This window comes from Chaetodon trifascialis, chromosome 5, assembly GCF_039877785.1.
Source record: "Chaetodon trifascialis isolate fChaTrf1 chromosome 5, fChaTrf1.hap1, whole genome shotgun sequence".
Taxonomy (NCBI): Eukaryota; Metazoa; Chordata; class Actinopteri; order Chaetodontiformes; family Chaetodontidae; genus Chaetodon; species Chaetodon trifascialis.
The window spans coordinates 28,402,957-28,418,569 of record NC_092060.1 but is presented as its reverse complement, the minus strand read 5'-3'; the positions used below and the strand labels follow the sequence as shown (position 1 = coordinate 28,418,569).

Sequence of the window (15,613 nt, the reverse complement as noted above, 5' to 3'; positions counted from 1 at the left end):
ATTTTATGTTTTAAATACACTGCAGGGCAAAATGTGTCCTGTTCAGTTTGATGGTCCAGGGAGAGTTCACCAGACTCAAAATAATTTTTCATCTTTGTGATGTGCTCTGTCTTCTAGCTCAGCGTGAGGTTCATAATAATTGATCTGGTTTACCCTGAATCTCCAGATCCACTCCACAGCAGACTGCATGGACACTCATGTCAATGGCGGTGCTTATAATAGCTAGCTATTGAGCTAACTAACTAACGAGTGAGCTACTTTATCTTTCTTGTGTGCTTTCGGTCCTCTAAGCCTGTCTCTACTTCACCAAGTGTACAACTGAAAACAATCAGCTAGTTACCTTGCTCAGTGGTAAATTAGCTTGCTTATTAGCTAGCTACCTTTGTGGTGGGATAGCTGGCGAGCAAGCTAATCAAGCTAACCCACTATAGCCTAGTGCTTTCCAGCTAGATATTGCTCTAGCTAACTTAGCTAGCTACCTGACGATGCATCCCTGCACTGATGGAGTCTAAGTAAACCAGATGACTTAAAACTGCCGCCTCTGCTGTTGGTTACTAGACTCCCAGAAGATCTCCAACGTAAGCAGAACAAAGTCAGTATTCAGCTAGCTTTTAAGAGTTTTGCAGAAAGTCCTAATTTTGTTTTTTTAACGAGGCAGGAGTGAACTTTTCTTTCTGCTTTTGAACTAATTATTTCAGCTTCTGTGGTTTCGGGGCTGCTAGCTTTGACTCACAAGCCTGCTTGAATAACCTCTGTGTAAAGTTCTGAGGAAACTTACAAAACTTTTCATTGTCCACTTCACACAAGTTACTCATGAACCTCCGCCTCCATCCTCTGACCCTACATGAAATGTTCATGGTGTTCCATCACTGGAAACAATACGGATCCGTGCAGCCGCATTACTCCAGCATTTGATTTCTTTTTCTGTTTGTCTGGTGCAGATTGGGTTTCTTTGGCCGGCTAAAAATCTCTCAGCCCTCTCTAATGCCTTCTGACATGTCTTCAAACCAGCCTCATCGAGCAGGAGAGGAAGAAAACTAGCCGGCGAGACTAAATCCCATGAAAGGCCAAGTGCCTGATTCCTTCACTAGACCTGGTGTCAGCAATGTTGCTTTAGCTTTTGGCTGTAAACTTTAAGTTGTTTTGAAATTTGAATCAGTGTTTTACCCTCATGCAGTCAATTCAACTTATGTAAAGTGCACCCACATTCCAGGGAAATGGAGCCCGGTGGGCGAAGGTTTGACCACCAAAAGAGTTCATATTAAACGGAGGAATATTAACGTAACTGCCATCAAGGGAACAAAGAGATATGATGGAGTCAGGAAAAATAAGGCTGAAGATGTATGAGGGAGCCAGACCATTGAAAGCCTTATAGGTAAGAGGGAGGATTTTGAAGACAGCACCTGAATGAAATGGTAGCCAATGCAGAGACATCATTACCGACGTTATATGAACCAACTTCTTAGCTCATGCATGGACTCTGGCAGCTGCTCCTTTTGTTGCTGTCTTAGCTGGTCCAGAGAAAAGTGCATGACAGTAGTCTGTTCTAGATGTTAGGAAGGCTTGTGCGAGGATTTCAGCATCTGATTTTGATAAATTTTTCGCTTCAGCTGGAAGCAGAGTTATCTGTTAGCAGGTTTCACAGAGTCCAAAAGTATTAAAATCACAGAAGTTTAGATCATGAATTAAAAACACTTTGGAGCCTATAGTGGTCTAATGTTAATAAACTGATTTTAAAACTGGTATTGCTATTAAAAACAGCTCTGACCTTCACTGGGATCAACTTGTCCATATTCTGTTGGTTTCTGTTTGGACAGGATTTTCTCTTTTGGATGAGGGTTGGAATGTAGAGCGCTTCATTACCGCGATCATAGAAAAGCCATGTGGAACAAAATTAACGTCATGAGAGAGTCTATGCCCATTAAATGGACCTGCAGCATTGAGCCTATGAGGTAACTACTCCAATATGATCATAGAAAGGGGGGATTGCAGAAAACAGAGTTATAGCTGAGTCTTGAATATTGGTCTAGAGGGGTTACCTGCATGGGGTACGGACTGGTTCAGTTGGAGGCAGCGGTGTATGGTCGGGGCACTATGGAAGGTTGGCGGCTAATAACTCAACAGCAGATAGATCAAGTCCATCTGATCTGAAAAGTTCCAAAATAAATCAGTTTTCCACCAGATTCAGCTGGCGGGCAGGGTGTTCAGATTTAAGTCAGGAATTAAATGAAAGAGGAGATAGGTGAGAGGTGGGCTGATGGGGGTCTTGGGCCTGAGAGAACAGTCTGTTTCCCGGAGGATAACAGCATCTGTCAGAAGTTTAAAGTTTAATTTCTGGGTCTCTGACCGGTGGCTGCTTGCGTCATTTCTTTTTCTGCCGGAGTTTCATTTCTCCAGCTTTATTTTTTATGTGGAAGTGGAAACAGACTTTTCTAGCCCTATGAACTTTTCTCCACACAGCAGAAACACATTACCTCACTGTGATTGAGGTGATTCTACCTCATCTTATTTACCTCCTTTAACAGTGTGGACTCGTGATGCTTCTGCTCACCTGTGCACGTTTCTGGATGTTCAGGTTGCAAACAAATCTGTCTTCAAGGTCAGAGGAGTGTAAACACTGAGGTTTTCTTTAAGATATACTGTGTAGTTCTCTCTTTTTTGGAAAGTCTTAGAAAGTCATGCTGCTCTTGCCAACATGCATATTTTTCTTTTTTGTTGCTGAGCTACAGGCAAACTTTCCCCGTGGGTGTAAACTTTGAATAATTTTTGCATAATTTTTCTCTCAGTCTAGTTAGCTCAATACTGTGTAATCTCTTTTCTATTCAAATCCCGGTCTATTGTATTCATCTCTTATTTATCATCCTTCTTCCTATCCTCTACCTCTCCTCCTCCTCCTCCTCTCATCAGTATCACCGAGGGTTGTGAGCTCGTTTTTCAGTCGGATGCTTTTGCCTCAAGTGGCGTGCAGCTGAAACAGGCCACTTGTTGTCCAGGTTGGTGGTGACCCGGACAGAAACAGACCCCCGACACGGCACAGAGGGGAAAAGGCTTCCCGATGGTGCTGATCAATGATTGTACTTCAGACAGGAAAGACTCTGAGTGGGATCATCAGGAGAAGTGGAGAGTGATAGAGAGAGGCTGAGTGTGTGATTACGGGGAGTGGAGACAGATGAGAGACGTAGAGTGGTCATCAGCAGAGAGTGAGTTTTGGGTGTTGGCAGCCCGTCGGCGATACAAGTGGAAGATTGAATCACTCGTGGAGAAACTGGATGTCACATTTTCAACCACTGCAGCAAATGTACATTTCTCCTGTCACTCATGCAAAGGACAAATTCAGGACTTTCATAACAAAGTATTGACAGTTTGTATTAATGTTTGGCCTGAAATCTCTGAACTTGGCCGTCAAAAGACATGTGTCTTTTTGGTACAGCAAAGTAACTGTATCTCAAACCCAAACAGCTTTGCTTTGAGCAGCATAGCAGAGAAAACACTGCATTTTTCTCCAAAGATATCATCACCACCCTCAGTGTAATGCTTTTCTCTTAGCATTTTATAAGGCTGAACACGCACACCCTATGTCTCCATATGCTGAAGATTTGGCTTTATTGAAGCGTATTTGGGAGGGACATATTGACGTGAAGGGCGAGCACAGATCATGCAGAGCATTGCACAAACTATCAGTGGGGAGCTGAAAGCGAAGTTGCAGTCTGCTGAATTTTGGGAGCTGCTCTTTGATGGATCGGAGAGGACATCACAAAAACCACCTTGCAGCCTGTCAGAGAGTCCGCTGTGAGAGAATGGATGCACTTAAAGCGAGATGGAAAATGCATGCAGGAAGCTGAAGAGGAGGACAGTGAGGGAGAGTGCATTTGTAAAGACCTCGCTGTGTATGGTGGAGTACCAAACAACCTCCTGGTGCTCACCTGTAAGTTATGTACACCCCTGGCTATAACAGCCTCCATTCCTCTGGAGACTTTCTGTAGCTGTTTGCTTCCTTTCGGGCTCTTCTGGCGTGGGTGAGGTTCGCCGACGTTGTGCATGAAGACCTGGCTCACAGTCACCCACCAGTTATTGAACTGAGGTCAAAGGGCCTTCCTGCAACGAAACTGGAAGCACGCTACTGACTAAAATGTCACTGCTGTAGCATTGACAAGGCCCAAACCAGAAAAATCAGCAGAGAATTTGTAGACAGGCGTGTTCACACCCTTTTAAATAAATCCCATAAATAAAAAAGTGCTACCTGGGGATAAATGTTATGGCGCAATCTCGTCCCCTGTCTTACAGTGTAAATCTTCATATCGCGAAGCCCAAATACTTGACAGTCTTTTCCAATTACTGCTGGTTCCCTCAAGCCAGTCACTACAAGCTCCCTGTAATGTTTTCTCTCAGCATTTCATAAGGCTGAAGACATCGTATGTCTTCATATGCTGCTCCAGTCGTGAATATGAAAGGAGTTTGTTTGACGAAACAAACAGTGTTCAGAAAAGGGTGAAACAAGGTAAAACATTAGATAAAACTGTAAAAGTCCACATCTGTGCTGAGAGCAGTGAATGTAACCACAAACAGTAACAGCCAAAGAATAATTAGGCTGTTTATTTGTCTATGACTTTGTGTAAAAGAATGGCTGGCGGCTTATTAAGGTGCAAAAATAGGTTGAGAAAATAAGAAAAAAAACGAAGTAAAGCTTCAAGAAGAACACAAAAGATGTTTGGTTATTATCAAGATTCATGATTTTTATATTTTAACATTTCTGTGCAGGTTTATTGAACTGACTGTCAGACCGCTGAAACTTTTTCAAAGTCCTTTGGATGAAATAAAAAGTGGATGATGGTCAGAGGGAAAAGAACGTGAAGGTTGTTGAATGAAGATATTTCTGTTATTCTTTTATTTATTTTGACCCTGTGCAGAGCTGCCTGTGCTCGGACTGAACACGCTGGAGGATAAGTGATGTAAATCTCTTTTTAGAAGTTGGTAAAACAGCATCTCCCAGCATTCTCTGTCCACAGTTCCTGCTGAGGTTAATTCTCCGGTTAATGCAGTGGAGTAAGACTTCTGGAAGGCCCGTTTCCATCCTCAGTGCTGATGACGCTGAAGAGTGAAATGCAACTAGACTGATTTATTCTTAATCAAATCCTTGTGCCTGCATCATCCACAATGCAACTCCACAGCAGAGGCTCTGTTTCGGGGGTGTTATGCTAGTAGCGGCTAATGTAGCCTGTAGCCTCCAGGCTCCAGCAGAGATGAGGAGCAGCTGTAGATCTCAGCTCCAACCCGTTTCTTTCCCCTTGAACAGATTTCACACAGCTCCCTCTGGAGCCACAAAAAGATTTATATACATTTTTCTTTTTTACACATCACAGTAGTACTACCCAGAACCATAAAGAGACTCATGAGTAAAACTGGTGCAGTTCATCTTTCAGTCTATTAAAGTCCTTCAGGGTTTAATTCACAGACAGAATCACTGCAGGAAGCAGATTTTCCTCTCACACAGTCCCCTGGTGCAATTGTTTTTTGTTTCATTAATTTCATTATTTCAGTTAAGTGTTTGAATTTATTGTTAGCAGGAAATCTTGACGGTACACTGTTAGACTCTTCATGCTTTGGTGGGAAAGTCCAGCATTTCAGCGCTGCCTTCAGATTATTGAGAAATCAAACCCTCGAATACAGATTTCAGTTTGGATTTAGAGCGTGTTGGTCTTCAGTGAGAAATGCCTCTTTCCCACTCCTCCACAGGAAGACGACGCCAGCGTCTGCCGTACAGCGCGTTCAAAATCTGGCTAAAGGGCACCTCATCAAGACGAATGTTCGCCACATTGCTGCCCAAAATATGTAGAAATGTTTAGTCTGCTTGTAATCCGGGCCTTCTGTCTCTCTCTCTCCCCTGGCCTCATTAAACAAATCTCCATCCTGTCTCCAGCTCTGCCAGTTGGCCTGGTGGCTCGGCTGTGTACAAACAAAACCACGAATAAACACAGAATGGATGCAGCCACATGTCGCGCTCCAGAGTTTCATCTGATCCCTACAGAAGAATGAGAAGTGCTCTTAATGAGCAGTGTGCACTTTTCTTATCATGCATATGTCTGTGTGTGAACAGGCTCATGTGCATCAGAGATTCTTCAGCTTTCAGTCTGTTTCCGTCCACATTTTGCTTCCATATAAAGTTTTCAGGCTTTTTAATGAGACTTTTCTGTAACCTGTTGGGAGTTTCATCCTTTCTCTTCCTGACATAAATTATTATGGATGGAAATTAGAGCATTATACTGTCACCTGGTTGACTTTATATTGCATAACATTTACGTTAATGTATATATAAAGCTACAGCCTCGTTACACGTTCCTCTTGGCCGAGTCTCATGTTTGTTCTCGTGTAGAAATGAAGCTGATGTAGATCTGTGACTCATATGTTCACTTATGTCTTTTTTCATGGTTATCATGCATTTGGTCTTACTGAACATACCATCATCAAGATCTGCATTGTTTTATTGTTTTAACATTGGCATTTCATTACAAAATAAGGATTTATATGGCAATCGAATGATATCAATAAGGGAAGAGTGAATCATTTGTAGGCTCAAACTACATCCATCTCTCCTGAAGCTGGTGATAAATAGATAAACACAAATACAAATGGTAGCACATGTGCACACAAAAAGAGCAAAATGGCATTTTTACAGAAATAAAGTGCTCCAGCGGAGATTCGAAGGCAGTTTGTTATTGATGAAATTCACGCCAACACATTTTGACCTGACGTCTCTGTCACAAACAAGCTTCTGTCGAGGACATAATGAGGAAACAAATATTGTTGCTGTACAGTGAAAATCATGTCAACGTCTCATGAAATGTTAAAAATAGCCTTGTTTTGAGCGCTGTGAAGTTTGTCATTGACTGAACCCTTCAGTTTATCTGAAAAGCCTCAGAATTGCACAGCAACAATAAGCTGGCTGCAGCCTGAAAGTGCCTTCTGACTGCCCTCCTCTTAGTCACGTCTTTTGTAGCATCACTTGGACTCATTTCAGTGTTGTGAAGCACAAAGAACTGAAGCATGAACATTTCAGACATTGAAGATTCACAGCAAAGCACCAAAAGTGTGAGCGACAAAGAGCAGAGCTCACTGTTTACGCGTGGTTCATCTGAACACCATCAAGCTGACGTTTATTTAGCTTCTCCTCGATAGACTAAAGCATGTGACTCTCTGGGCTTTGCTAAGTGAAGGATCAGCAGAAAGTCGTCAATAACCGGCCCCACCTCTCCTCACCGACATGGCTCTCCATCATCTCCGTTTCTGCCGACGAGCTCGAGCAGCAGCACGGTCACCCTCACAGAGCCACGGTGAGACCCGCTGAGGCTTTAACGCTGCAATGTGGCAGCAATTTTGGGTTCCGCTCCGGCGGGAATCTGCAGCCAGTTTCCTTTTGAAAAGCCCCAAATGTTCGAGGCTGTCGGGAAGGTAAATTTCACGGCCAGTTTGGCAGCAGGAAGTGTCTCTGGTCAGGGTGTTTGTGTAAACAGCTCGTAATGGTTTTAGCCCTGCGGTGAGGCCTCTGCACACACACATACATTTGTACATATACACATGTGTATCTGCACAGTGCGCGTAGTCACACACATGTGAATGCTTGCATGTTTTCATTCTTCTCATTCAAAAGCAGTGAAGCCTATAGACTGTACACAAATGAGAGCCATCATGGCTGCCAAATGAGTTTCTCTTACATTTAACAAATGCTGCTTCTTGCTGTTGAGCAGAGCTGATGCCACGTTTAACTTTGTGGACCGTTTGCATGAACCAATTAGTCACATGCTGGACGTGGACATCAGTCACGTTCATCTTTTGTGCTGCTAAATGCCTCTTTTGTCAGATTAGAAATGCTTGCTTGAACAAATCAGTGTCACCTGGAACAGAAAGCTGAGCTTATTATCGTTGTGGTCAGTGGCCGGTTCATTGAATTCATAGCAGAGACAACTACAGCGAGTGTTTGTTGGCTTTTTCCACCAATTAGCAACATTAAAGTCATTAAAATGAACTGAGGTTTCAGTCATTGACCTCATTAGTTTAACTGTGCTGTGAAAAACTCATATCTCCAACAGGTTAACAATGAGCCACATTTTAAGTTTTGTGAAAATTCAGTTTTCAGATGATCCAGTTGGTTTTTAAATCCTTTGTTTGGCTTAAGAAGAAGGAGAATTCTGTCAACACTGAATGGAAAACTCTGCTCGGCACAGTTTTCGTCCATTTGGAATCCCTTTTCTCATAAATGAGTGTAATGTGCTGATTTCTCTTCTGGTCTCACTCTCAGTTTAAAATGTACCTTCAGCTGTTTATCTTGTTCACAGTTGCGGTTATACTGGGAAGAGGCAGCACACTGGAGCAGCACTCATTCACTTCTTACTGGGAAACGTCCAACATCCAAATCACCAGCTGGAGATAAAATTGGAAAGCTCAGTGAAAGCAGAGTCTAAATAAACTCTCAGCTGATCGCCGTGGCCGCTTTGGACGAGGGTGTGTAAGGGAAATTCTCCTTGTTGCTTGTTGAGAGTTGCTAATTCTCTGAAGAATTATAGACTCGGTGTGATGAATCAGGTCTCTTTAATACATGCAGCATGGAGGGAAGACTCATGCAGAGTGTTCTCTGCAGATCTCCACAATGTCTTGGCTTTTATACTTTTCAATAAAAGGACAGATGGTTATCACACACACCTGGTAATCATAAACCTTCCTTCAAAGACAACGACCATTTGGGGGAGTTCACTCATCCGTTTCTTTAGGGTTTGTACTATACCATAAACTCCTCAGGTACAGTGAATTGTACCTTTACCTTCCCCCTCTATCCAGTGTCCCCCACTGAATGTCCTTTGATGTTCTTTCTCCCCTCAGTGACAAAGGGCCATAAAGAGTTTTACAATTCATACTGTAGACTGATTCCCAGGATTAGTAAGTCATCTAATTCCTACAGGTGCAGACGAATCAGGGCCGGATTCACCTCGTACACTTAGTCCAGGACCCTCTTCTGTCAGGGGGACGACTGGGAATTAGCTAAAAACATTAACAGAACAATCTCAATCTGTCGCTCGTGGTCTTTATCTGTGAATGCGCCTGGCTGTGGTGTAATCACATGATCTGAGTCACAGTCAGTCATGTGACAACAGGTCGTTAAAACAGAAAATGTCAGGGTTTTTAACACTCAACAGAAGGTAAATGTGATTTTGTTGCTGAAAGCTAGACAGGACTCAAAGGTCCTGCAGCTCTAGCGTTCATTAAACTCAAAGAAGAATTAACTCAGAGCATAAACCAGGCAGTGAATACATTTTTCATCTTCATGTAACTGGGAAAATAATCCAGTAATGTGTAAACGCAACAGAGCTGGATGAATGTTATGAGAATATCTGAGTGATGGAGGTGATGAAGGTGGCTCAGATCAGAACCGAAAACAGCTGTTTCTTATCACGTCAGTCCTTATCTCCAGCTAAACGACTAAACCATATCAGAAACCATCAAATGGGAACATCAGTCAGACATGTCTGACGTGTATTTGTACTCAGCTTGTATTTTGGTTTTGAACACATGTAGTGATCGTGGATCCAGAGCGTATGAGAGGCCCTTCTCATCTTCAGGTTACCATCTCTGCCGCCTTCGCCTGCTTTTTACCGTCACTCCAGCGTCGCTGACGTCTCCTAACAAAGTCCACCTGCGGTCAGCTTTGACAGCTCCTCTCCATCACCCTCCTGTAACCCAGACTGCATGATCACTTTTCCAGTAAGCGGGCTCGGGCCATGTTGAGAAATGACTCACTTACCATCAGGGGAATGTTATGAGGCTTTAACTAATTGTATTATCCCTGCACAAAAGCCTATCAAGTCTGAGGTGCTTGGCAGTGCAGAGACAATGGGAGGTCACCAGGTCTGATGTGATTGTAACGCTGGTGATCGTGGAAAATAAGCTTAGTCTACTTAACATAACAGTGCTAAATGTCTGCTCCAGATCAAACTTTTGGTGCTTGTTGCTGTGTGTTTCTGCTGAGACCAGGATCTATTGCAGCCACTACCAATGTCATTTCCTCCAGAAGGGCTTTAGGAGCAGTTAAGAGGTGTTTGCAGGAAAGTTTTCAGTCGCTTGATTAAGCCTGAACAGCTCCCTCAAGGGCCTGACAGTCGTGTGTTTGAAAGACATGAGAGCTTCATGTTTGAATGCGACGACAAGAAAGGATTGTCTGCCGTGTTGTCTACTGCTGCTCAGTGATCTATGGCCACCAGGGGGCACTCACACAAATTATAAAGCCCTCTCTTCATTTTATGTCATAACTGATCGATGTAAGTTTCATACAAATTGTCTTTTTTGATTAATTGATGAGTTTTTATAGAGCTCATGCTAGCATCCTCATATGGTTTGTTTCGACTGACACGATTGATCTCTCTTTCTCTCAGGTATTCTGTCCTGCACAACGGGAACCACACGGAGCAGGAGAAGAAGTCTCTGCACACCGACACAGAGTCCCACGAGTCCTGCTTGTGACCAACAACGACTCCTCAGTCACATCTCCAACAACCTCGGCTCTTGCAGCGGCACCACAGAGCCGCAGCCTCCACACACCCGGAGCTGAAATCCAACACAGATGCTACAAATCCAGCAGGCCAGAGCCCTGGTGGCACCTTACCAATCCAGGCCAGGAATGTGACTTTGGAAGGGGGGTATCCGGTTTGAAAGCTCAGCCGAAACTCATGCTGCCGTCTTTAAAGGTGGCTTGGATCAGGTGGACTGAACAAAACCAGCTCTCTTGTCTTTCTGACGCTGTTTCTGTCGTGCTGGTTTCTGGTCCGCAGGCCCCCAGAGACTGAGCTGTCCCAGTCGAACTAAACCAGACCCAGAGCCGCAGACCTGCTGGTAGCTATCTGTGAAGTTCAGCCTGTCTTGTGGAGAACAGCTTCGGTGGAATGTGGAGAAGTTCACAGCACGAGATGTGATGATGGACTGGGAGTCGTGGAAGTGAATTCTGTTGCCAAAGCTCTTTGATATTCCACACAAAGGACCTGCTTCTGATTATTATATGATGCTCCCTGTTGTTTTCCAGTGCAAAGTCAGAAAGAGTGACCATAGATTTTAGAAGGTTGTTCCTTGTAAAACGAGTGTTATTCACGAGAGAAGGCAGTTTCCTTCACCAAACATCACATGTTAAGCATCACGTGTCTTTGCCTTAGACACAAAGCTGAAGGACCTGTTCGTCTCCCAGATCGAAGCTTTCCAGCTTTGCTAAATCCTCACTAAGCTGAAAGGAAAATGTGGCTGCAAGGCTGCGTTAAATCCTTGACCTAAACTGTTGAAGTGCATTAATATAGAGGCTGCTAGCTCGCACCCCGTGCTCATCGCTCCACGAGGCTCCTCTGAATCAATGTTTCTCACACAATAAGAAGTTAGAGGACCACGACGCATCAGCAACAGCTACTCATGAATGATTCAGCAGCCATTGTGATGATGGTGGAGCAATATGGTGTGTGTGTGTAGACAAGGATGGGTGTGTGTGTGTGTGTGTGTGTGTGTGTGTGTGTGTGTGTGTGTGTGTGTGTGTGTGTGTGTGTGTGTGTGTGTGTGTGTGTGTGTGTGTACATTTACAGAGCTTTGCAGTCTGTTTGCGTCTGTATGTGTGCTTCTGTGGTGATTGAGTGCTTCAGAGGGTGTCCATGTACCGTACATGTGCATTTCCTCATGTGTGACGTTAGCATGTAATGAAACCTCCTTTTCCCATCATTCCATGCTGCGCTGTCCCCGCTCCATCTCGACCCCCTCCTCCCCCATCGTCCCTGCTCGCCTTGGAGGTCGTGTTACAGAATGTACCAGAAATGTTTCCATTTTTTTCTTGTTCATGGAAACAGAGAACACTACAACACCTGTTTACCTGCACCCAGAATGCAACCTTGTCCTTTTTTTAAAAGTCAATCCCCGGCAGACTGTCCTCTCTGTGTCCTCCAGTACGTGTGGCTTACAGCATAAAACTTTATTAAAAAGGTCAATCGCCCGTCTCCAAAGCTAGTAATTAGTCCCTAAAGAAGCTCTAATAAAGCCACTGTAAGCTGCCTGCACAGACAGCAGATAAACAAAGTTAGCAATTAGCCTCCCCGACATCATTTTCTCAGGAGGTGGTGGAGACCAAACCAGAGCTAAAAGGAGAAAGAACATGGGACTTGTCCTCATCAGGTGGGGAGAAAGACGGCTTCAGTGGTTTGATGATGTTGCTCTTTGTCTGCCGGATGTGAAGTTACGCCACTGAGTGCTGAGCCATTCGCCGTGACGTCATGAACTTGTGATACGTCAGCGCTGTGTGTGTCAGCTTACTGTGGAGCTTCTCTGCCCCCAAGTGGTCAAAAATAACTATGCAGCTTAACTGGAGCTGTGAGATTTTCTGCTTCTGATATATGGTCTCTCTGAGTGTCCTCAGCAGACCGATGGACAATGCATGTCCAAATTTAGTGAATTCCAGTTGATGCGTAAACTTTAGGACTCGGGCTGTCTTTCTTTAGAAAATTACATTTAGGGAAAAAAACTAAATCAGATGGCAGCTATGAAGTGTGGACAAATAGCGAACATCATGACTTCCAGAGCCGGCACAGAGCCTTTGCAGAAGGTTTGCATCGGAACAAACAGCCCTCTGAAATCAGTTAATCACATGACAACACTGTTGAGCACTGATTCACTGGCACAAAGAAAAGCCAAGAAGCTCTTGACTGGAATCACTGGGCAGGCGAGGTAATTACAAATCCCCGCAGAGACAAGCCCGTTGACCCAGTTTAGTGAGCCACGGTTCACAGGACATATCCAGGCTGGGCTGGAACCTCATCAATGACACCATCCCTCATGTTACTCCAGATACATAAATATGAGGCTCACACACTGAGAGAGCGAGGGGGGGGGGCAGCTGGTTCAGGCGTGATGTGCTATAGACTCCACTGTCGTTCAGGTCACTTCAGTTCTTTACCGTCATGTCAGAACATTTTACAGTGAAATGTCCACAGTTTAAACCATACGTGTCCCTGAAAGACGAGTTTATGAGAGCAGAGAGTCAACAATAATGACATTTCAGTGCTTTCTCTGTGTGTGCACGATGTTCCACTTTAATGTTGTCAATGCCGTTTGACGTATTGTACCGTCTTACAGATGGTAGAGATCTGCAGGAAACTGCTCATCGTGCTGAAGTGTCCTTCAGCAAGACACAAATATCCATGAGTCTGTAAGAGACGCATCTGTCCTTTGAGTCTCATTCACCTTCTCCTGTAAGAAGCTCAATTATGTGGGTTGAAATGACGATTCACAGCAGATTAAAATACATAAACATGCATTTCTCAAACTGTTCACAGCATAATCCAGCTCTCTGCTGTCCATCGGTATGTTCAATGTGTTCAAAATAGTCAATTTTATTCACAAAATAAGGCAAAAGACAGGTTCTAGGCAGGGTGATGGTGGCACAGGAGGTGTATTTGGCCATATTTTGCCACAGAAAACTGGAAAATGCTGCTGCAGCAGTTTTTGCTTCACTGAAAGAGGAAATATTTCCTTACAGTCACGATGAAAGGTGCCATCATGGTGGCTTCAAGTGTCCTCACCTGTCTTTCTATAGTGGACAGAGTCCCAGCAGCCCAACATCCCACCAGGTTTGGGGCTACTGAACTCAAAGGAAACCGCTGCTGATGAGGATCCCACCAATAGCTCCATCCCTCAGTTAGTTCCCTGTCTACCCACAATCCCTTGCAGTTTCCTCCAGTCATGCTCTTTGTCTCAGTGCTCTTGCAGACACCAGCAAATCTCAACATACAGCGAGTAAGAAAGTCATTCATCCCGTATATAAAGCTCTTCTGTATGTTTACTGCGCGCATGCCGAGTCTTTGTGGCTGTTTCAGTGTTGCTGAGGGAATTTTTCAGCACCAAACGACCGACAGAAGATGGGAAAATGTTTCACTGATGAACAAGTACAAACATTTCTTTGTTTTCTTTTTATTTGTCAAAAATAGACTCAGACTGTGACCTCTTCCATGACCGAAGCACAAGCACTTTTTTGTGATTTAAGGAAATTAGCAGTGTTTGGGGCGTATAAAATATAAAATAATTCTTTAAGTTGATAATGTTCCCAAAAACAACCTGTGGACTTTTATTGTAGGTGCATTTGAATATTATTTATTTACAACATATGTCCAATGTTCTGAAGACAATTAAGATCGAGGTGACCTGTTTTAATATGAAGCTTATACACGAGGACTTTTCCAGTTACAGAGAGAAAGTTTTCCAGTGTGCTGAGAAAGTAAGACTGAAGATTGTAAAACAAAATCTGAAATGGCATTTCTTTTTTATTAGCAAATAAATTGTGCATATTTTTTCTCAGTTAACTATGAAACATGTCGATTATTACATTCAAAATTAGAGATGAATCATTTAAATGGAGCTTGAAATGAGTCCGTAATGAAAGTCAGAATCATTATTTATGATTGAAAATGTTTGAAATTTCTCCCTCAACAAATGACTCAAAGCTTGAAACAGCATGCGAGGTCTGTTATTACTTTTCAGGTGAGAACAAACTTTTCTTTGGATTTGGACCCTCTGAACCCTTTTTGTATTCGAGCAGCTTTAACTGCACATCATCATGGCGCAGTTCTCTAAACAAGCGTCCTCGTAATTGACCCTTAAGAAGCCCTCGTGTCCTCACTGTGTCCTTCGAGCACAGACGGCCGAGGACAAAGACGCAGTTCCACAGAGACGGCTGCAGATTCAGCCTCTTTCATAAGCAATCAAATTCCTGTTTTCAGCGTCTTTAAACCCACAATTTTCTTTTCAAACAAACATGTTTGTTGTTGTTCCATCAGTATAAAAAGAAACAGACTTTGTGGCTTATTTTTTTCTATATTCTTCGTTTTCTTTTCCTTTTTTTACTTTGCTGTTCAATCACCGCCCACTTCCACAGCTGCAGTTTCCATGACATCTGCAGCAGCTTAATGTGAGGCAGCGTGTTTGTGTCCGTTCTGCTGTGGAGGTGTGCGCATGTGTGTGTTTGTGTGTGTGTGTTTGTGTGTGTGCGCAGCGTGGGAAGCTCCTCGACAGTCTAAATTTAGCTCTCTGACTGCGGCTCGCCTACCTTCATGAAGTGCAATGAGCCAAAAAGTGTAAGGGAGGCCATTTTTGGAGATGCCCCAAACGCATCACAAGATACAACAAAATCAATGTGAGCACGCTCCAGTTAGGAACCATTGGGGGGGGTTGAGGGGTCATTTCAGCCAGATTGAGACGCGGGAAGAAAACGCAGCTGCTCCAAACAGAAATACTTTCAAGTTAGAAACTCATTGTTCTCCTCAGCACTTCAAAGAGCAGAACATCCGTCCACCTGAGAAGGAATTTGGATTCATGTCTTGAAATGTGGGTTCATTAGTGCCTGATGTGTCCATGTGATCATCAGTGGGATTCAATGCACAGTTAGCGGTGAAGTCATTGTGCTGGAGGTGAGCTGTGGTCTGACCGACGCTGCAGGTGCTTGGTTGGCTTTCCAAAATCAGCTTGGGCATCGATAAGCTGCCTGAATTGTAGTTTCAAGTGTTTTTAAATGTCTTCATTTGAGCCAGTTAGAAAGAACATTAAGGTTTTATGT

General features: G+C 43.6%; 1 protein-coding gene across 1 annotated transcript in view; it reads left to right on the top strand.

Annotated features, from left to right (window-relative positions):
- htr4 (5-hydroxytryptamine receptor 4) overlaps positions 1 to 11,067 on the top strand; it is a 141,560-nt gene extending 130,493 nt beyond the window's left edge. The window contains exon 7 of the mRNA XM_070962901.1: positions 10,419 to 11,067. Coding sequence (XP_070819002.1) covers positions 10,419 to 10,506 — 88 coding nt within the window. The 3' untranslated portion in view covers positions 10,507 to 11,067. The remainder of the gene's footprint in view (positions 1 to 10,418) is intronic.
- The last annotated feature ends 4,546 nt before the right edge of the window (positions 11,068 to 15,613 follow it).